Raw genomic sequence first — 23,787 nt, 5'->3', positions numbered from 1 at the left:
ATTAAAATATGCAAAGAAGTAAAAATGGCACAAATGAAGTGCAACGTCAGGCTTCCAACAATTTTACATCTCATATTCATTTTTATATCCACTTAAAGTTCTAGTTTCTCCGAACTCCAAGTTTATCTTCAATTTCCTAATAAAACAAAAACGTGCTGACTTTTTTAGTCTCCATCCTCGTTTTTGCTTCGTAATGATGTTCTTATGGAAAAAAGGGTCATTATAATATGAGATTACTAATACCATCTAGCCATTAGTCAAATAGGACTTTTACTTAATGGTTATCGATATAGGGTTATCAAATTTTACGGACACTTCAAAAGATCGTATTATTAAATTTTATATTTAATAAAATTAATGTTTTACACTCCATTAAAATTTGGTCAATAGTGAATTCAGTTCATAGTTCATTAAAAAATGATGTATGATGTTCATCCTAAAACAGTATCGAAGCTTTGGAGAGGCGAGAGGGAGGGTCGAAACGCGTCCCCCGGACTTACCTCCGGCAGTCCCGAGCCGGTGTCGCGTTCAGGCGCGCGTCTCCTGCAACCTTTGTATATCGGAAGCCAGTTCTGTGTGACTAGGTGACCTGATGACTAGGTCTAGTGTATCGTGTCTTTACTGAGATGTGAGTGTGTTACTGTTGTGTGTGTGCTTCAGGAAACGCCGTAGGTATGTATCTTAAGATACTAATGGGAATCATCGCTACTCATTTTATTAAGTGTAAACAATACTTATTTCAGTAAGTGTTAATAAGTGTATAGAAACATATTTAAAATTCCATACGAAAGGTAAACGTAATTGAGAAATAAGAAAACGTTCATTATGTTTATATATATTTCTAATTCATTTACAAGAAATTATAATATGAATAATATTTATGCAAATGAATTCTCTCTGAAGACGTATTTCACTAAAATTTCTTGCGCCCACTGTAGAGGCACATAATTATCTACAGCCTTCGGCCGTACAGTGCTACGACGTAGCAATAGGTTACGTTGTTGATATAGGTCGAGTAAGTTTCGTACATATACAAAAATATAAGAAAATCATCATAGTAGTAGAAATATGTACAATATATCATGTTTTTTACTACACAATCTTTGCCCCGTAAACAGTTAAATCTATATTTGTTAAAAAGTATTAAAGCAAGATGGCAATTCGTGACCCAGCACACTAAAGGAAATGAATTTCATTAATCGCACATTCATTAACCGTGATTATTTTATGTTTTATGGTCAAATCAACTGATGGTACAGCCCGGAGCGGTGCTGTCGGGGACTGACACGAGCTATTGCCCTGGGGAAATAAACGATTGTCCTCTGTTTCCGGTATCGTGTTTTATTAAAATTATACATTTGTAATTTACACCTATGATATACACATCGTAACATATACGTTAACATGGTACTGGGAATTCCTCCTTGATGTTTGGAGATTCCGACGGTAATATAAGATTATATAAAAATTTAAAATATGTCACTCTTCAAATGTCAAACGTTTTATAAGTATGTAAAACTAATTTTACACATGTCTCGTGCAAAAAGCATATTTTGGATTCCCGGGGATTGGGAAAGCACTCGAGCTGCCACAAGCACCTTACACGATTTCACGCCTCGCTGACAAGTGACCACCGGAACCCGACGCCATTGGCTCGCGAGATTTCCCACGTTCAACAATATTTCAATCCTTGGATTAAATTATAAGATTGGTTATTCGGAAATTAAATGCTAATTTCCTTTTGTTTAATTTTAATAAATAATAAATAAAAAAGTTTCATTTCAAGTTTAATTTTTTAAATTTAATTTAAATTCTTTATCAACGCTTTCTATGTTTAGTCTATTATGGCCGACATTGCGGGCATACCAAGGCAGGTTTCCTGTGTCTCGGAGTACCGTATTCGGGAATATTTGTATAAATTAAACATTACTTTTTCCGGGGCAAACCCATAGTTGAATACCGTAAGAGCATATTAGTACGTAGTACGTCAGGGCTTGCTTAAAAATTTATAAATTGTTGCACCGCCGCCATGCATTAATGCTTCGCGGCGTTTCTGCAGCACTGGGGCCACGGTGGAACTTGTAATCGTAAATAATAATATTTTATGTTTTCCATTTTATTAATAGAGTGTTAACTAGCGTTTTGTCTTAACTCTTTTTAAATGTACTTTTTTAAATAGATATTACAGGTAGTAGTCAAATCAGTCATATTTGATATCTGGTTTAGGTATTACAACCACTTCTGCAACTTATGGCTGGAACATATTCTAACCAAAAAGCGGCATTAATTAGCATTACAATAACTTTTCTTTTATATAGATAGTAGATGTTTTAATTTATATATTAAATTTATAAAATATTATAAATTATTATGTATTAAATTAATACGTAAAGTATATTTTATTTATAAACATTCAGATAACATAAATAGAGAAAGCAACGGCCGGCCAATTCGCTAACAAGCGATCTCTTCTAGGCAACCCTAGCAGGAAAAACTATTAGCAACAATGTAGTCCCATCTACAGAAAAAAAAACTAAAAACTAAAAGCAAATCTTAATTTTTGACTCGTCATGAGGTCAAAACTTTATTTTATGCTAGATCGTAATATGAAATACATTTTGATCTTCCTTATCTTATTCTGCAGGTGTCGTGCAGAGGCCTTTCTGATCTCCTTTTAACCCCAGTTTAGTTTTCTAATGGGTGGAATGGATATATTTTGTTCCTAATTCTTGTGTAAAACCGTACAAGAAATAGGAATCATTTCGGAAAGGGTTTATTTAGAGTCAGTGGAGTATTAATACATCATGTTTATCCAATTATGGTAGGATAAAAATAAAGGATACAGGCCGTGTTCCCGGCGGCAGGGTGGGTGCAGCCAACCGGGATAATTGAGTGCGCCGTTTGCGCGGCCACATTAGCGTTGTATTTTTAGACCTTAAGAGTCGATATTTGGCGCTAAGCATGCTTCCTGGACGAATCCAGCTAGTTTTTTCGTCAACATTTGGCGACCAAAGACCATTACGACTTGTTTCAGGATAAGACATATTTTCCATAGTCTTCTTATTTTTTTAAATTTATTAAACCGAAAATAAAGTTCAAGGTATTGGTTATTTTAGTTTATTAGTAAACAAATAATTACTGGAGTCCTTAGGTTTCGACGTGAAAAGTCACTGATGAAATAAGCGGGTCCTTCATTCAAAATATTAATTACAAACGTTAAATGTTAAGTAATTAAATAATTCTATTTGAGTTGACCGAATCAAGTAGTCTTTATTATATATTTTCACCGGTAAGGGATGAAATGTTCAATATAGGCTTTTGTTCTTCATTTTGTTTATTTCAAGAATAAATTAAAAATGTCATTAAAGTCAATGTTAACTCGCTCCTTTCGTTGTCCTAACTTCTAATGGGTCAATAAATATTAACAGTATATATCATCAACCAGGTATTGATAATATATACAATGGAACATGGCATTTACATAAAAATAATTTTATTATATCACTACTTAGCTAGTATTATCAGTAAAAAGTTAAGAACGAGTTAACGTTAGTATTTAACATTTGATGAATGTTTCAATTGTTTCACAACAAATCATCAATCATCATATTTAACTATAATTCTAAAGATACAATAAGGGTTTTATTTAAATACAATCTCAAATTTTAAGTACAACTTGGACAAGAGTAACTCTACTTAATAAGTACGCTCAAATTCACTAATCTTCGCATTAAAATTACCCAACCGCCTAACGCGCTTTGTTTGAAGGTACCTTTACATTTTACAATTGTGTGTATTTTGTTATATTCTATTTATGTATCGCTTTCAAAAGGTCTAGTTTCATGTAAAGTCAATAAAAGGGAAGCTTATGTGCCGAGGTAAATAAGATACGCTCTTTGAAGTATTCAAAGCCCTAATTAAAAAGTATTGGATGGAATTAATTGGTTTTTGTTTAGTCAAAGTTTCAAAAGTTATGTAGCTTAAGTTCATAGTTATTTTCATTGCATCGATATGTACAGCGTTTACATATGAGTGATACTTGTAATTAATAATTTCATTTCAAATCTCCAAATCGATAAGTACTTTATATGCCACCATACAGGTAATTTGTGTGTTTGTAATATATTATTAATATTTTCTGTACTAGAAAGATACAGTGGATTTTGCGATGCAGCGGAGGCAGATACAGCGGAGATTGGAATACTAAGATACTACACTATATTAAACTATTGACGAATAATACTGTATTAAAATTTATACATTTGTGTATTTTGTCTATTTAAATTAAAGTACAATTATGTGGGTTTTTTTTAATATTCCGTCTTATGAAGCAGATATCCCTTCCTTTTGGTCCAAAACTGAAAGTATTTGTAATTATATCTACAGCCGATGCTGAGCCAGGTCAGCAATGAATTATTTTGTTTAATAATTGAGTTTATTTAGGTTTAAATCATACTTAAACAATTTAAGTGGGTACGATTTCGTGATAATTCAATATAAATACTGTAGAACCTTTTCGTGGACGTTTCGTGCCTGAAGATAATCTTTACATATATCTATATATAAAGTTATTCTAATCCACACACGGGTGACACTAATATACTATTAAATTAACCGCATCGGGAGCAGTAAATATCACTTTACGACATCGACTTATTTATGTGTTCTTTATTGACTCAGAGACGCCCGTTAAAATATAAATAAAGGCAGCACTTAGGCCTTTGAAGTATTAGCAAAATAATGCAGTAACGTACAATATTTAGGTGCCCAAAAATATAAAATTTACTAACATTTAAAACAATAACTTTCCCCAATTTATTATTTATATTATTCTATATAAAGATTTTTATTAATCCTTTTCATACATCACTTAGGTTATAAACAGACTTTAGTTATTTGTATTACAATAACACATATACACAATAGAATTGATACATGAATACGTTTGTAGATTTTGATAAATACGAAAGTAACCATGTGATGTGCTAGCGTATGAAAACGAGTCCATAATTAACTATCCAGTAATTTTTGCGTGATTGAAAAATAACTTATCTCCTTATTCTTCACTTTTTACTGAAAATTTGAACTAAACGATATTATGGTGACTAGATGGTAGGCGTCTCGTTACAGTCGGACGATAAATCCTCACGTGAGCACTCTCAGAGGTCATTTGTCGCCCTATACTCTCCCCTCTTGTGTCTCCTTACATTATAGATTTAAGTTTTTCTGCCCATGTAATAACATTAAAAAAGAACTATTGTGTAGTCATAATGTTAACCATGCTTTTAATACATATTAAAAGCATGGTTAAAACTTCACGTCAAAAGAATACGTATAAAATTATAACAACTAACTAAATAGAAAACCCTTTAAAATGTTGAAACCGATACAAATCAGTTCGGAATTTGATAGCAAAAGAATCTCGAGTCTTTAAAGGATGTTTCAGATATTTTTCAAAATAAGTTGAAGTAAAATACTCAACAAATAAATACTTTTTCATAGCTATAATATTAATGCTTACAAAGGAATGTCGCGCGAAGAAGCTAATTTAACTTGACTTTAAACAACATTTTAAAACTGGCGTTTGTATTTTGCATTTATATCACAACGCTGTCAGAATTTAAATTCTATATTTTCAATAAGTAACAGTCATGTTTTCAAAAATTCGTTTAAAAGAACCGATAAAATTTAATAAAAACCGCCATAATGCAATAAGGAAACAGGCTCTAGATTAAAAACCGGCCCTTTCAGCTCTAAACGAATCTTACATTAAAACTGGAATAAAAATTGCATTCCATCGATAGACCGAGAGCTGCCAAACAATAATTTAAAAATTCAATGAAAATGTGTGGGTATTATAAACTCAGCCATCGCAGAAAAGACCTATGAAATCTATAGAATTATTAATAAAATTGCTGCTGTTTTGCTCCTCGAACCTAATTCGCTGTTTTGCTGATGATTTTTTTTCTGCTTTACCAACCATTCTTGGTAATTTCATTTTATTGTGTGTTTGTCTTATGTTGTATATGTTTTTAATTAAATTAAATTGTCAAACATATTAGATAGAAGATTTTATAAAATAATCAGTAGATTTCGTAATATGTATGATATTGTTGACTTAATAAATAAATAAAACATAACCACTTTTTATTAAGTTTTTTTTTAAATTAATTGACATGTACATGACATTCGTCTATTCGCATCGTCATTTCGTTATTGCTAAATAATATTAGGGATTCAAATCGATTTCTTTCGAAAGAAATCCAGCTCTTGAAGCACAATATCCGAGGGATAAAAATGATAATTCTCTGAGCAGGAAATTAAATTCTGTCTATTGTTTTTGTCACCTACGTTATACGAAATGAATTCGGCGATTCAATGTTGCTTAACGAAGCAATTTCGAGGGGCGTGCCGCTATGATTGCTGAATTGAATACATTTGAATTATTATATTTCACTCGGGCGTCATTAAATTGATTATAATCGGTTATTTAATAATAGGTTGAACTTTAAGCTATCGAACTAAATTCAAAAGTTTGATGATTACTTGCACTGAAATACTAAATCATATCATGTCGGAATGATTTGTAGCTTAGAAATGAATATCCGATATATATTAGAAAATCAATAAAGACCTAAACGCTTAAAAGCAATATGTACTCGTATTTGCGGCAAACACAAAGCGGCCCTAGCACGTATTAGTGGTCGTTTGAGCAGTCATGCGTCATAATCAACTCCCGTCGGTGCACGGCGCATCATTACATCATTATACTATTCACACTTTATGCAGCAAAGCCTCGCGTGTAGTGCCATATAACAGTAAGTTAGCATAGAAGCGAAACGTGCCATTTTATCTCTAAGGTTGCTAACCCATATTGCGCAGTTAACACTAGCCACTCAAGGTAAACAGCGTAGAAAACCACCCGCTGACAATCAATAAAACTTTAGACACCGGCTGTTTTTTGTAATACATATTATATTTGTCATTGGCAAAAATCTTCATTGGTAATTAATTAGTATTATCGACGACGTAGTATCTGTGTTTTATTATTTGCACTTCCGCATCCCTGATATTGTTAATTTTAACATTTGATTCCACTCTATATTACTCTAGTGCAAGCTTGTAATTAAGTTCGTTAATCAGTAAATATTAATGAATGCATGAATTTCAAATATGATATAACACAATCCTTTTTAATACTTTCATATCTAACTTTACTATTTTATAATGTATGGACGATTTTATATTTTCTTTAACAAACAGTCACATTATATTATATAACATTCAATATTTGATTATTCCTTCATAAGTGTATACTTCCTATTGTATTAAGCTATAAACATGAAATATATTGGTAGACATATTATACCTTGGACAAAGCTCTGAACACCGTATTGGGTTATATCAGATTAACAAGTTACCTACTGTGTGTTTATATTCTACCTTTAGATCGTGAGTTCGTACTGGGACTTTAATAATTGTAAAGTCTAAGATCCGAAAACTGATCGCATGAGTTCCGTGAAGTAAATGTAAAAACGTTTAAAAAATATTACCTATACAGATATATATTTATATCATGTGCTTAAAAGCACAACACATTTTTGTTTCCCCTAACTGCGTGTTTTGCTTCCATTAATATGTATGAACATGTATCTATCCGTACGCATTATGTTTCACTGGTGTTGAAAGTGTCAGTCTCACGCTGTCAGGCACTGGGGGCTGAAGTGCTTAAAACATTTGTTTAGTCATAAATTGTCGGTAGTGGTTTGGAAGCGCTCGAATACGATTTAATCGTTGTTATTCTTTGCTCTTAGCGTTGTCATCGCTTTAATCACAGCGGAATTTTAAATCACTTGCTTTGACACCAACATCTGGGTTTTAAAGTAAACTATTGTATTTTATATCGAAATCGTTTCGTACTTTAATTGTTGGTTTACATCGCAACGATTTTGCTGTGGTTCATTTAAATTTACATAGAAACTTTACGTAGAAAGAAGAGTAATTCGGACGAGAAATGTAATATTCTTTTAGAAAAATCTGCCACATTGAACTATCCAACAGATCACATTACTTTTTTAATTATCTCACCAAATACAAAACAAACCGATACAGTTTATGGATATTTTCTGTCCATAGTCAAAGCATCGTATTAATGGTAAAGCGGACTAATATCACATATTGGGTTTTCAATGAAATTCATAGCACTGCGAATCTCACTAAATGAGAGATTCTATTGAAAGTAGGATGGAATTTGTGTAGAGGCTTTTCACGTTTGTTTACACATTGCTACTTTAATGCCACCGTCGAATATAGATTGAAAAGGTAAATACTACAATTTGAATATTACTTAAAGCATTGAGTGGGTCAGAGGGAAGTGAGCGAAATGAGGAAATGCCTTAGTGCATAGATAACAACGCGTCTGCCCTGGGTGGCACCGAAGCAATCGAACGCCGCTGCGCATCGGAATGTTTCTAAGAATGTTATTGATTCGGTTTACAAACTCTTGTAGTTTCAATTTTATTTTAAGGTATTTAAAATAAAATTCATTACTAGGACGTGTTAAATATTTAAAATAAACAAATGGCAAATTTTTCTACTAGTTAAGAAATAAATTAATGTAAGAGCTGTTTAAATACTCCTAAGATGTTGTTATTGTAATAATTATATTATTTTGTTACAAAATAAAAATAGCAAATATGATATTAAAGGATCTATAATAATATATACAAGTTGGCCGTCCGAGTTTCCTTCTATTACAAAATGGAGTTGGCGATGCCTTTTCAAAGGAATACTCATTAAACTTCCTTATCTGCATAAGATTGTATGTACATTTTGATATAAGGTCGGTTTAATAAAAGAAAAAATTGAAGCCACAGAGAGGCCACATATAAAGTTCGTATTGTGCCTTTCTTATTATATTTGAAGAGGTGTGATAAATATTTAATATTGCGACTCAAAGAGAAGTTCGAAGGTTGACAGATGTCACATTGACACGAAATCTGGTCTCTGATGTTTATAAGTTATGGTGAGATTATGTAGGGTGGAATTTGATAGACATTTGGGACTTTTTTGAATTTATTGACAAGTATTATAGGTGTAAATAAATCATGGTCCATTTTATAAATAAAATACAGTTACAAACGGATGTAAAAGTACGAATGTTAACAGAAAATCAGGTAATACGTTGAACACTAGTACATTCATGTCTGTTGATAGTTCTAAGCAATATCCTGTGCTATTCCTGTGGCCCCGGTCTATTTTCACCACAAAGAAATACCTGCTTCGAAATAGCTATTAGTTCGCAAAACTCGTATGAGCTTTCTAAGAAACGCGAACCGTCATAAACTTATATATTTTGCACCCATTACACTTCGCTGTTCATACTTTGTTGAGGAAATTCTAAGTAATCTTTTAACTTTACATTAATAAACAACGTTTTTAAGGGCTTGCGTAATTTTAATAAAAACATTTTTTTATTATCTCAATGTTTAATCATCCATTTTATAGATATCATTCATATGATAACTTTTAAATCCCTATGGTGCTTCATTAAAATATATAACTATTTCACACTAATATTGTAAAATATATATTACGTTGCACAAACATTAACGTATCAAATATACGTAGGTATTAGGTATAAATATCTTAGATTACAAGTTTTGTTTGTTTAATGTAAGTGTGATTTATGTACAGATTAACGAGTAAAGTTACTTGTCTAAATTAAACGTGTACTTATAATCAACTCATTATAAAGTTATAACGGCAATATAACTTTGCAACGAACTTAGAAGGAAGGTTTAAATATTTTGATTCGTGCCAAACTATATGTAGAAGAGTAGGATTGTGTTATAAATTTTTATTTATCTATACTTGACCAAAAACCTCTTTGGTCATGTTGAATTGGCTTTAAAATTCAGGATGACATTATTTTTAGTTATTTAGCATTTCTAGGTTATTTTTTACCAAATATAATTATAGTTTAATTATTTTTTGAAACTTATATGTGTATAATCACTTAATTGTAATTTCTACACATGTACTATGGTGGTACTTATATCTACTATCAGTGGGAGATTTTTAGGGTCCTCTTAAAACTATTTCAATTATCTACAAATATCTTTAATTGGTGACAAACGATGTACGTATAATACGTATCAAAATAACAAAATTCTAATGATGGAACAAGAGCTGAATTAAGTGGAAAATAAATGTTGCAGCACCGCGGTACGAAGCTGCGTCCTATAATTGCTTTATAAATAAACGTGCGTATTTTGGGATCATTAATTATTATTGTTACCATGCGTACATTAGATTTATTCACGACCGCGTTCGTGCTATCATAGTGTAAAATGAGCCTCTATAATGTGTATTCATAATTAATGTAAACTTCCACGCCAAACCGCGTGGAAACAGTTCACCATCGCTGTACGTCACAATATGTAAGAAATTTAAAAGGCCGTGAACAGAAACTTAAAACAATATATCAGAGGAGTAACGGGTTTTACGAGCGTCAATCGCAAACTAAGACAATAGAATGGCCGACAATAAACAAAATTTATAGTTGATCATAATTTACGTAGTATTGTTAAGTGTTACAGCCATGAGTCAATGTTCTATTTGTGTAAACATTACACTTCCGGAGAGCAAAGTTATCGTTAAAAATAACAATTCGACTTTTTTAAGTTGGAGATAATCAACAGATGCGTGGTGTTAAAAATCGTGATGAACTTATGAAAAGCTTAATATTGACGGTTGAACAGGCTGAAGGCTAGAATTTCCTGAATATATGTGCCACATAGATTCCTCTATTAGGCCACATCTCGGTTTTTAAAAATCTAAAAATTCACACTATCGATATAATATATAAGATAAGATCTGGGTTTACTTAAACGTAATGTGATGGTGCATTATTTTTAACTTTTGGCTTTGCTTTACATTCCAAGGAAAATATATTGATTAATTTGAACCAGAAGTAACAGAGATTAGCTAGTTAAAATAAACTCTTCTTATAATGTTACTATTATGTACACACGAACCCAAAATAACTTTTTATGTATTAGCGCCGTTATGAAATGTTATTTTTATGTTGAAGGCGTTAATTCCGTCTTTTTAATTCGGATTATGTGCGATACATAAATCGTAACTCAAAGCATATTTTTATGAATGAGAATAATCTACTTTACGAATTATCTTTTAGATCGCTTTTTCCAAAATCTTTGGTAGGAGAATCGTATTTCTGATACAATAAGAGTGCCTTCAAGAAATATCGCCGGATATTTACAGCAAATTTATACATAAATTAAGTTATATATTTTGTGTAGATCAATTGCCCACATATCATATGTTTGGTAAGGTAAAAGCATTTTTTTGCCGGAGTGTACCTGGGTACGGCAAAGTTATTGACGTCATTCAAGATTAATGTTTATCATTAGGACGGTTACGAGGGAAGGAATTTTTGCTAAATTATTACACTAATTTAATATGAGGCGTCACAAACACCTTGCCTTATTGTAGTCGATGTAGATGCAATGTGGTTAGCATGGTTAACTATAGGTTACAAGTTCTCGGGTTCAATTCTCGTGTTAGGGCGAAAATCAAATTATAAAAAAATACGTACGTAATGCGCCTCGTTCTTACGAACATGGCTGGTATCAATAATCTTGAGCTTTACATACTATTACATATAGGCATATCTGCCTGGATATCTATCGTCAAATGCAGCTTGCGATTTTATTCAGAAATGTGGTCGCATAGTTGGTGACATGTCTGATCACAGGACTTGTATATTGGGTGATTTTAATCTTGGTAATGTTCTCTGGTCAACTGAAACTGGCTGTCCTCTGAACAATTGCTGTGAAAAGTCAAAAGCTTTGTGTGACCTATTCGATGTTACTATGTTGCGACAGCTAAATTTCAATAAAAACTATAAGGGTCGAATACTAGATCTAGTTATAACTGACTGTCCAGACTTATTTACAATTTTACCGACTTTACACATGAGTCGTCTAGATGAGAACCATCCGACATTTGAACTAATACTTCAAACCACTCCTTCTACATTGATTCAGCACACATTGCTTAAAAAACTATGTTTTCGTAAAACTGACTATGAAAGCTGCAGAAAGGATATATTGAAAATTGATTGGGCTGAATATTCATTCAATATGGGATGTGACGAATTTGTTCTGTTATTTTACAACAATATACATTCAATCATAGAAAAATATACTCCTAAGTCTAATGGTCCAAACAATAAATATCCGCAATGGTATTCCAAAAATTTAATTAAATTGCTTACATCTAAAAACAAAGCTCATATTAGATATAAGCGATTTGGTAACCCAAGGGACTATGACGAGTTCTCTATGCTCAGAACTAGAACTAAGGAAGTTATTAAGAGATGCTTCAGAACATATATAGAACGAATTGAAGAGGATGTTAAACTCAACATAAAAGCTTTTTGGCGCTACACAAAATCTAAACGTATCACCAATAATATTCCTGGTCGGATGTGTTATCAAGACAAGGTTGGTACTACGGGTGAAGATATTGTAAACCTGTTTGCTAGTCATTTCTCATCAATTTACTCTTCTAATACCACAAATAATTACTTTCCTAGCTTTCCGTCATCAAACTTCTCTATTGGTAATTTACAGATAACTAGAGAGGAATTGTTAGGAAAGTTACAAAGTGTCGATCTCTCTAAGGGTGCTGGCTTTGACGGGATTCCACCTATTTTTGTTCGTTTTTGCGCTACTGCTCTTGTTACACCGTTATTGATTATATTTGAGAAATCTTTGCACGAGGGAGTATTTCCTAGCCTATGGAAGATAGCCAAAGTTACACCAGTGTATAAATCTGGAGACAAAGGTGATGTTTTGAATTATAGACCTATCTGTATTCTAAACTTATTCGCTAAGATATTCGAGGGTTTCATCTATACCCATATGTATAACCATCTCAAACATATATTGAGCCCACGACAGCATGGATTTGTTACTGGAAGGTCAACCAACTCTAATCTTTTATGCTATTCTACTTATTTATGTTCATCATTTAATGATAAAAAGCAGGTGGACGCTATATATACCGATTTTTCAAAAGCTTTTGATAGAGTGGACCATTTTGCATTGCTTGTGAAGGCTCAGCATGTGGGGATTCATGGGAACTTATATAGATGGTTAAGTTCTTACCTTTTGAACCGTACCCAACTGGTTGCTCTGAGTGGGTATGAATCTGTGCCTTTTTTAGCAACATCGGGCGTGCCCCAGGGATCGAAGCTGGGTCCTTTACTCTTTTTATTATTTGTGAATGACTTGCTTGGCAAAATAAGCAGTGAATGTTTGGCATATGCAGACGACATTAAAGTCTTCAGACGTATATCTGATGAAAGAGATTGTGAGACCTTACAATTGGATATTAATACTATCTCTGCTTGGTGCGATGAAAACTTTATGGTTCTGAATATTGAGAAGTGCCGAGTTATAACATTTACAAAAAGTAGGAACCCTATCCAGTATAAATATAATGTTAAGGGTATTGTAGTTGATAGAGTTGAGGTGATTCGCGACTTGGGAGTGCTATTTGACTCTGCTATGTCTTTTAGACCTCATTATAATGATATATGCAGCAGAGCTGGCCGGATGCTGTCCTTCATTCTTAGAACTGCTAAACCATTCAGGCGAGCCGATTCCTTTATTATCTTATACAGCTCTCTCGTGAGAACCATGGTTGAGTATTGTTCGGCGGTATGGACCCCGATATACCAAACTCATATAGATAGATTGGAGGCTATACAAAGGCGGTTTGTCAGAGCATTGTGCTATAAGTATGGTCTTAGGCGAAAAATAAAACAATATGACCAGCGTCTTGCCCACTTTCAAATGGTAAGTCTTGAAAGGAGGAGGTGGATGAGCGACCTGTGCACTTTGCATAAAATAGCAAATGGCTCATTTGACACCTGCCTTTTGGAGAGGCTGGAGATCAAGGTACCGACGCGTTCTGTGCGCATCCAGGAATTATTTGTTATACCTATGACTGATAACAATGTTTCCCAGAATGCTCCGCTCGTAAGAATGTGCAAATATTATAATGCTGTATGTGCTGAGGTTGATATTTTTCACAATAATATTTGTAAATTTAAAAAGATAGTTCATAGTAAATACTTGCAACCTTAATTACTAATTTAATTGATTAACGTATATGTATATAAACATGTGTGTGTGTATGTATAGATATATTTTTTCTCTTGTTTTTTTTTTATATTTTTGTCATTCGGTTTGATATGTGTATGTTGTTTAGTTGATATTTAGTGTAAATGCTGTGTACAGATATAACTGGAAGTCAGATTTTTAAATGTTGTTTAGTATGTAATAATTTTATGTATGTAGTCAGTCTGTTTTCTGTTTCTGTACCTTAATGTGAAAATAAAAAAAAAATAAAAAAAAAATTACAGTTGAATATTTTAGTTAGACTATTAGTTAGTAGTGGTTCACTTCGTCTAAAATTACAGCCGGCCAACAATGCGCAAACCATCATGGCGATTAATAGAGACGGTTAAAATTAGTACATTTTGAAAGCCACTTGTTAAAAATAAATCAGCGTTTAAGCGATCTATCCGAGCAACGGCAATTTAAAAATATGTTCCATAGATAAAGCGTCATGATCGTTATTAATAGAGTTCATTATGAGTATCGCGACGGGTGTCTTACGGAAATATTCCGCTTTTTGTTTTCTGACCTCATTCCGTTTGCGAAACGAGATCAAATGCTAAGTAAACGAGCCGGAACACGGAATAGTTAGAGCTTTGTCACGCACAGACTTAACACAATATCAAAATGACTAAAAACTAAAAATCTTTTCCTAGCTTCGGTTGGTTGGACTTTTTTTATTTCTTTATTGCATACTATTGATTACACTGTATTATAAAAGAAATCATACAACTTGTAACCGTTCTATCAAAACGCGTATGACGAAATTAAAATTATTTTTTAGAGAAAACCTCACGGCACAAACGTTGATATAATCAAAGAGTAATTAAAGAGTGTAAAGTTGTTTTCTAAGAATTCCCTTAGATGGTGTTTCTTGACAAAATTCCATGTCAGCTCCCTGAAGTAGTATGATGGATGACATTTTGCACCGTTCATCTTGTAGCGGTATTTTTTTTGTTTCTACTAAATGTTATAAAACTTTTAAAATATTATTTATACCTTTATACATGATATGATTCTATAAACTTTTAATAGAGTTCAAATGAATAAGTTAAATGCACTAAATATGTGTAGATACATTTTATACTGATCTATATCAAATTTTCTTGTAAACATCGAATAATTAATCTTTGTTTTGGACGTAATGTACATAAAATATACATGTACATTCTTAATAAATGATTATACAAGTCAAATATGTAGGAAGAATTTGATCGTACATTTCATATTCTGTATTCTGTACATTACGTATTCCTGTGCAATAAAAGTTTAAAGATAAAAGTCAGGAAAAATTTAGAATAGCTTCGAGTATTGGAAATAGTCTCGATCGAAGCGAGCACCATCAATCAATCGCAGGTTCGAATCCTGCCCGACGTCTCGTAACATAAAAGAGTCTCGTAACGTACTTGCATGGATTTATTACTTTTCTATTACTCTATGCCCATAATGTTATATTTTATACGGGAAAAGATATGTGATGTAAACGTAAAATTAGGAGTTTTCATGATATGAAGATATCACAGGTCCTGTTGTATTCGACAAGTAGACGGCACGGTTCGGCTCGCTTTAAAACGTAATCTATTGACAAATTTTACAAAAGTGCAAGTGCATTGTCGACGAAGTCAAAAGCGACTCAAACAAAGTTACCGTCAAGTTATGTTTTGCTTTCTCATTTTTCAAACCACTTATTCGTCGTGAACACAAAGCACTTTTATTGTCCACTTTCGGAACAATGGATGAAAAACCTCCGAGGCTTTAATTTACAGTAAACTTACAATTTTATTAAGATTTTTTATCGCCGCTGCGAACTGCCGTTGTTTGAAATAAGCTTAACTAACAAGTATTATTTCACGCGCCCAAGTGAATAGTTTAATGAGTAATCAGGATTTTAACAGGAAAATTTTGTTCTCAAATGTATTTTGAATTCTTTTTAGTAACTGCATTAAATGTGGAACAAAATTTATGAAAAGCACATATATTTGGAAACGAAATAGAAAAAAGATTCCATCTGAAATCATTTTTCATCTGTAGTAAAAAAAATTCCTTCGGGTAATGAAGGCACATCAATATCAGAGGCCCGGGTGCGCCCTGGCGGTAAAACTATAAGTTTACGATACAAAAATTTTCCTCAACAATATTCACGATCGCTAAAATAAAACGTTACCTACTCAATACTTCTAAATATCAAACTTTTGCGAAATAAATAATAATACCATTTCCGTTTAATGATTCATGTTATTGAAAATAAGGTGAATTAATAAAAGGACAGCCATTCCTCTTAATAAATCAATACAAAATCAAAAAGATTCACTTACAAATACCCGTTAACAGAATTTCTCCTCTCATTACATGTTATAAATCGTGATTTCATCATAAAACTTGTGTATCGCATACGTGGTTCAAAAGGGACCTTTTTTATTGACGGATCGATTCATAAAGACAAGAACTCAATCTGTTCGAGTTACGAGGGTAGTTAATTAAGTACAAGATGAATGATGGCGATCCAAGGATCATAAATAGATCATAAATGTAGCTCATCCACTTATCCGTTTATCCGGTCGCATTGTTAAATATTTTATTTATTACTGGTACATGGATCATGCCATTACTAAACAAAGTTTAACTGTGCTAAGATATATAGTACGTATAATATATATATATAAAAGCACAACACCAATCTTTGCCACGTTTTGCTATAAAAATTAATTTGGTTACAATAAAATAATTAGAGCAGAGATAAAGGCAGCATTTGTCACTATGGCCGAGTTCTATCTATTCTCACTCATTCAGCTATATCACGATAATCAAACGAATATGATACTTTATACTGTTACTATTTTCTATGCTATATATAATCATATTAAAATTATTGATAACAAAATAGAAACAACGTTATATTAGACAATATAACGTTTTAACTATGTTTTACAAGACAGTTACTTCGAATCAGCGTGAGAATGTTTTCATTTTTAACGGGCAAAAGTACAACCAGCAGGAAATTGAAATCATTAAAATTTGTATGATTTATTCATTGAATACAGACAATGGAAGATGGGAATTAAGCATGTGCTACGTAAATTATTAAAAACACCTATATTTAATATTTTGACTACTACACTAGGCGACAGTTTTTTTAATGTAAAATATATGTATGTGAAATATTATCTGCTGGATTGATATAAATCATGTTATATTCCTTAGTGAAAGTATACGAATCGGTCACCACTATGACCTCTACGGCGTAGACGACGCGTTACTTTGCCAATGCCAGTCGAGGAAACATGTTTATTATTGAAGTTATCAATAATTTTTCAGCTGTCTATAAGATGAGGCTTTATGTATCGATACATCTCTATTAAAAATATGATTAATATTTTAGACCTAATAAGAAACGGTGGAAGTAAATATTCTGACTTATGTTCTATTTTAATATTGTATAGTAATAAAATTGCATGTGTGAAGGTAGAATACCATCGCCTTCTTAAATTTGTTTTTGTTACTTAAATTACTTTTCGCGTATAAAACGCACCTAGCGTTAAACAAATAATTTGTCCGAATGGGCTATAATGTTTGCGAATTAAACATTAACACTGAGTAATAAACACGAAATAGCTCACATTCTTCGTGTTTCCATCTTCCACTCACTCACACACTCAAGATCACATGAATTTGTACAATTTGTTGCGTGGGTTAAAGGAACGTTTCCAGTTCTGTCTCAAGGTAATACAGTGAAAGTTTGCCTCAAAACAACCTTAAACTGTTCTTCTAATGCGACTTAAGTATTACAAATAAAATATTCATATTTGTTAGACAAAGTTATCGCGTTACTATTGGTTTCTACCACTTGTGGTTGTTAAACTTTAACTAACTTTAACTAAACTTTTTTGTTGGATATTTCATTTCTTTTACAAAATATACGCACTTATATGATAACGAGGTTCACCTTAATCTGAATATTCCGTTTTAAAGTCTACATTCGCCTCAGAGAATGGTTTCGTGTGATTTTTCGATTTTTATTGTAGCCGTTGTAAAGTTTGCTGTGCCCTTGACCTATATACGCTGCCAAAGAATCACTCAGGCTGCGGCAAAATGAGAAAAACAAAACAACTACACCACTGTTCAACTCGTTGCAACTGAACGAAAATTGTGTCGGTGTAATAACATTTTCTAAAAACCTCGAATTTCATAATGTACACAGTTGGCCACAAACATAATTGCGTAATATTATCAAGTGAAGTTTCGTCGCATTTATCCAGGAAAAAAACCAGTTGTAAAACACCTGCTATATTATTTAAACTCAAATTTATTATAGTACGGCTAGCAGATCAATGGTACTCGTGAACCTTTAAATGGGTCAGAATAGTAGGTACGTCTTACAAAAGCGTTAAGTATATTTCCTTGTCTTTATAAAATACCATCGCTTAAGGAAAACACTAGGAAATATATATTATTTGAAATATTATATCGAGTCATTCATCATATTTGGATTCCGTTCAATGGCACTCCGGTAATAGTCCTAGCCACAAATACATATAATATCCTAATATTTCATATGTATTCCGTTTCTATACAGGATATTTCAGATTTTTACTTAAACAAAACTCATATATAAATATAAGACAATATATATTTATGTTTTATACACGAACTAATCAATATCAACAAATTTTTGTTTAAATATTGTTGAAGGTTTCCTTTCTGTCTCTTTTGCGTTTTCATATCGCGTAACTCGTCTATTCAAATTAATTATTTCGAGATTTGGCAATTTTCCATTTAATACTTATTGTACTTTTATTATATTTAATTTATTTTTGGTACTTATGTATTAACGCCACCGAGGCAAATATTTAATGGTTTGCAAGTTTTAGAATGACCCCTAACCATTTTCACGCACCGGAAACAGTTATTTAAATAAAATATTAATAAACTTACCTCACCTAACCAATCAATAAATAATAATATCATCAAATTCCGGCGACGGATTTCTAAATCGTAACCAGAATTTTTGCTGCGGTGGCGTGCTGTGAACTTCGTGTATTTCTACCGAAAGGCAGAAGCGTATTGCTAGCGGAGCCAATACACGTCTTACACCCCCAAAAAAATTAATTAATAAATAAATTCTTCTTCTTTAACTCACATACAAAATTTCATAAGTATAATGATCAAAATGGGTTCAGTCGTTGAGGAGGACAAAATATTTATATGTTAATATTACCAGTCTTACCTTTGCATTGTTCAGTGAAAATTGTGTCGCCTTTATTAGTGTTTATTAGGTATTACAGTACATTAATATTTTTTGACTAAGAGGCCGTTATATTATATCATTAATCATTTACAGCATAGCCTATATATATTATATATATAGGCTATGCAGTAAATGATTCGTTACTGTTTCCCAGACGTAAGTAAATTATAAAAGTCCGTCTGAGTTCTCGTTAAGTTCACAGTTTGAGATCGAGTATCGTATAGACGAAGAGTTGAAAAGTCCCTGAAATAAGTGGGGCCAGTGAATCCTTTCATAAAGTTTATTTTTAGCGGTAATGAGTTGGGAAACGGGAAACCGCTGCGAAAGTGGAAAGTTCGGTTATCGACAGCGCACCGCTCCGTGTGGCTTCATATCTCTCAACTTAGAAAATAAAATATTTAAATTTATTTATCTTAGTACTGTACAATGTTTGGCACAATTGTACTTTAGGCTTTGGCACCTTAAGTTTGCTAATGTGTATGACTTTACCTTAAATTTGAATTCACTCTAAATTGAAATAAAAACAAAATCTAAATATGAAATATCTGTACAGTGGTGAATCTTAACATTCATCAGGAAACAGGAAAAGTATCCTGGCATCGATGTGATCTGCAAGTTCTCGGGAAAGAGATTTTATATTATTTCATATTTGTAATATGGTTGCGAATATGAATGTTCGATATAAATTAAAAACAATAAATACTTAACGAAGTAGGGCTTGGTCGGAGATGAAAGTACCTGAGTTAAGAAAAAAGGTATTTTCAATTCAAATAAAGATATCGGTCCCTCTTTTCGCCGACAATGCCGAGGAAAGAATAGACACGCGCTGTCGAGACACTCTCAAGACATTCTAATGAGGACCTACCTTCAAAAAGAACCATCAAACCGTCTTTCGCAGACATGTTTAGAAAATTATGTGAAGAATTCACGATTTCTTCTATCCAGGCTAATTAGGATTCTGAAATAGGATTAGGTGAACTCGGCGTAATTCATAATATAATTGTAAGAATTGAGCGAAAGAAGCTTGAAGATCCGCTTAGAGCATTAAAATAATATTTTGCTTGTTTTCACAGCTTTTGTCTGAGGACGTTTTGATTAAGCGATTCTCTGTACGAATAAAGTTTTTAATCTTTGTCCCAAAACTGGAGAATGGGAGCGATGTCATACTTTGAGCATTTTCGCTTTGAGATTATCATTTATGCCAACTTTGTTTGGCTTTATTGTTTTAGCTCAGTGTTTTTGTGTCGGTTATGGCGTTACATTAATAACACACCGAGTCATTCAGTATAATATGCACCTGCGGTTTTAAGAAAATAGCGATGCCCACTATGAAATTGGGGACGTTTTACAATTAAGTGCTTATAGCATGGACTTTAATTTCAGGTGTAATAAATTTTGTGGAATCATATTGCGGATTAATTTGTGCAGTTATTGACGATTTTAATTTGCAAAGTAAATTATAATGACAATAAAGCTTGCAGCGTTTCATATCGAAAGCGATATCACGGAAAACAAATGGCCCGTGCAATAATATATACGTCATCGCAGGCGATGTACTAAGTTTAAACAATATATTATATTTTATTATGAAAGGTTTAGTTTTAATTACTAAACGGCTAAGTAATAACAGTTCTGGGACCAGGTCACTGCCTTTCATAAATAGTAGTCCTAGGATGTTTCTTTTTTCATATCTATCTACCAGTAAAATGAAAATTTTGTTGTCGACAATTCCAGGTGTGGTGTTTGGTATGCGCGGCGTTCGCGCGCGGCGTTAGCGAGCGATGGTTCGAGCGCAGCCCTTCGCGCGCCTGCTGCTGCTCTGTCTGACCCACCTCTCCCCGCCTGGTATGTACCACTTCAGCATTATCTTATAAGTTACGGTTTGCATCGTATATATCAATAATGCAGCTTGTATATGAATATGAATTACTAAAAACGAATAAAAGGTGGCCAAGTGAATGTGGTCACATCGTATCTCATGCATAAATACGTAACGAGTAGCGCCGGCGCACAATACGGCTCGCCATCTAACTTTCAAACATAGCAAAAAATTCAGCAGAGTTTAGTTATTCATTTGGACCTTTCTTGTCCCTCAATTTCAATAAGATCGTCCCTCGACTTACAATTTTACCCGAATCTCTTAGAGATCCGTAGCTCGAGATAATCTCGGCATCAAACAAAGTTTTAACACAGAAATATATAATAAAAATTTTCTTACTAAATGTTAAATTGGGTTTTCAAGCTATTGCTTGAAAACATATAACAATATGCAAATTATATTTAATTTGCATATTTTAATGATATATCATACAAGATACTGACTATACCCATTACACACAATCTATCTTATTTTACTATTAGTTCGTCAATGTTTGATTTTTCATTTCAATATCCGACTTTGCGAAGAAATTGAAACCAGATAACTTTATCGCTTATACTTTGAAGTTGAACATTTTATGGAAGGCTATTGTCAGAGAGATTCAATGCCCTCGCGATTTCTTGTTATTCAATACGAATTGATGTATTGTCAACACTATATTTTATATTTTAGTTGGTTCAATGTGAAGATGTAGTCATACACGGTTAAGTAAATAGAGAATGTGCGTGGCTATTCGAGTGCAGTCAGCGAGGAGCCACCGAGCCGGGAGCCGGGAGCCGTATCGCATATTTTAGAAGAGGCTCAGCATAAGCGGCTATCGGGACGGGATTGCCGTGCAGCCACGTAGGCTTTCATAAAACCTGGGCTTACCTTCCACACAAATCCGTTCCGAAGCTTTGTTTTAGTAAATACCGGGGTCAGTTTTGTTTTAGGACTTTTAAATTCGCTTCACTGACTATTCCCATAATTGTTTTGCTGGATTAGTTTTACTGCAAAGACCAATCGCCATGCCCATTCATAATTAGTGCTGCAAAGGATTTATACCTTTCTCAATAAAAAATACATGAATATTATATTTTTAAGTTTATGAAAGAAATACTAAATAATATATTTAATTGTACTGAATTGATTTTATCTGTATCTAAAAAACACTATTGTAGTTTTAAATAATGTTCAAGTATAGAGTTAAATTTACTTGCATAGGTAACGAACTACTAACAAAAATACTCTGGTACTATATGTTCTTCATTTCATTTCCTGCGAGTCACATCAGAGGTGTATAAACTTAGCGAGGAACTCCTCCTTTGTGTTAGTCGCAAATCAAAACTCATCAATTTGTAAGAATCTAGGAATTGCCTTTCGTAGATCAAAGCTTTTGGCAAATTTGATATGAAAACAAATGGAATCTGAGCGGCGAAGTGCTCAGTTATAAATTGTAAAAGTTTCGTTTGTAATAACTTTAGCACAAATAGCCCTTCTCGTTCGAAAACAAACAGATATACTCGTTAATTCTCAAGTAAAGTTATATAATTTAATTTGCTAAACAAACATAATAACAGCTGGGATTGTTGTGAATTAATAATTTCAATTCCGATCCCCTGTATCGGAATTAATTGCTATTTTAATTGGAAACAATAATTAAATCAATTATAAATATTTTCAAGTCTAAACAAAAGGATTTGAAAACGTTACCACTTAAACCGATTACGTCATTCTAGAGTTATGTGTTTCATCGACGTCAATATTGTAACCTTTGGTTTTATAAAACAGTATGTACAGTTAAAAATACAAGAAGATATGTCATAAGAAGAAAGGGAAGGGAAGGGAAAAAAGAACAAAAGACGATAAATATTATGCAATTTAATAAAACACAGAGTATAATAACAGGTTCTCCTCGCCCCTTTAATAATCTAAAAGTGGGGATTAACCGGGTCTTGGACAAAGTGTTAATACGTCGTCTGGGTGTAAGTTTTAATTCCCTGAAACCTGAGGTCATATGAGGGTTGACATCAGATAACTCCGAGTCGGGTATCCTTTGATGCGAACTAAACAACGCTCTAAGGAACATCATGCTCTAATACATGCTTCTAATTACTTATTACATTAAATTATACATATCTTAGAGATTCAGGTATGACCTGATTTGCCTTATAGTATGTACAGTATTAAGCGAGTTTGTAAGTTAATGTATAAAGTAGTTCAAATAAACAAAAATGAATTGAATATAGGCTATAGGAATAGTTTGCTTATACATTTTAATATAATATAGTTGTCGAGAAAAAGTAAATACTAAAGCAAAGAAAATAGACTACGTTTCATTCACCCACTAAAAGTAATGGATATGCGTATTGTTCCGTAATCAATACAAATTATAAAGGGATGTAGTCATAATTCGTGTACAAAATAAAATACGAGCAGGCTTCGCAAAAAGTTTTCTAGTTAAGTTTATG

At 32.7% G+C, this 23,787-nt stretch overlaps 1 protein-coding gene across 6 annotated transcripts in view; it reads left to right on the top strand.

Annotated features, from left to right (window-relative positions):
* The first annotated feature begins 521 nt into the window (after positions 1-521).
* Positions 522-23,787, top strand: part of LOC110996068 (zwei Ig domain protein zig-8) — a 140,400-nt gene continuing 117,134 nt past the window's right edge. For all 6 annotated transcript variants that reach the window (XM_045632585.1, XM_045632584.1, XM_045632583.1 and 3 more), the window contains exons 1-2: positions 522-672; positions 21,193-21,303. In XM_045632585.1, coding sequence (XP_045488541.1) covers positions 21,240-21,303 — 64 coding nt within the window. In that variant the 5' untranslated portion in view covers positions 522-672; positions 21,193-21,239. The remainder of the gene's footprint in view (positions 673-21,192; positions 21,304-23,787) is intronic.

Source organism: Pieris rapae, chromosome 20, assembly GCF_905147795.1.
Source record: "Pieris rapae chromosome 20, ilPieRapa1.1, whole genome shotgun sequence".
Lineage (NCBI taxonomy): Eukaryota > Metazoa > Arthropoda > Insecta > Lepidoptera > Pieridae > Pieris > Pieris rapae.
The sequence above is the reverse complement of the archived record's forward strand: the minus strand, read 5'-3'. Positions and strand labels throughout refer to the sequence as shown.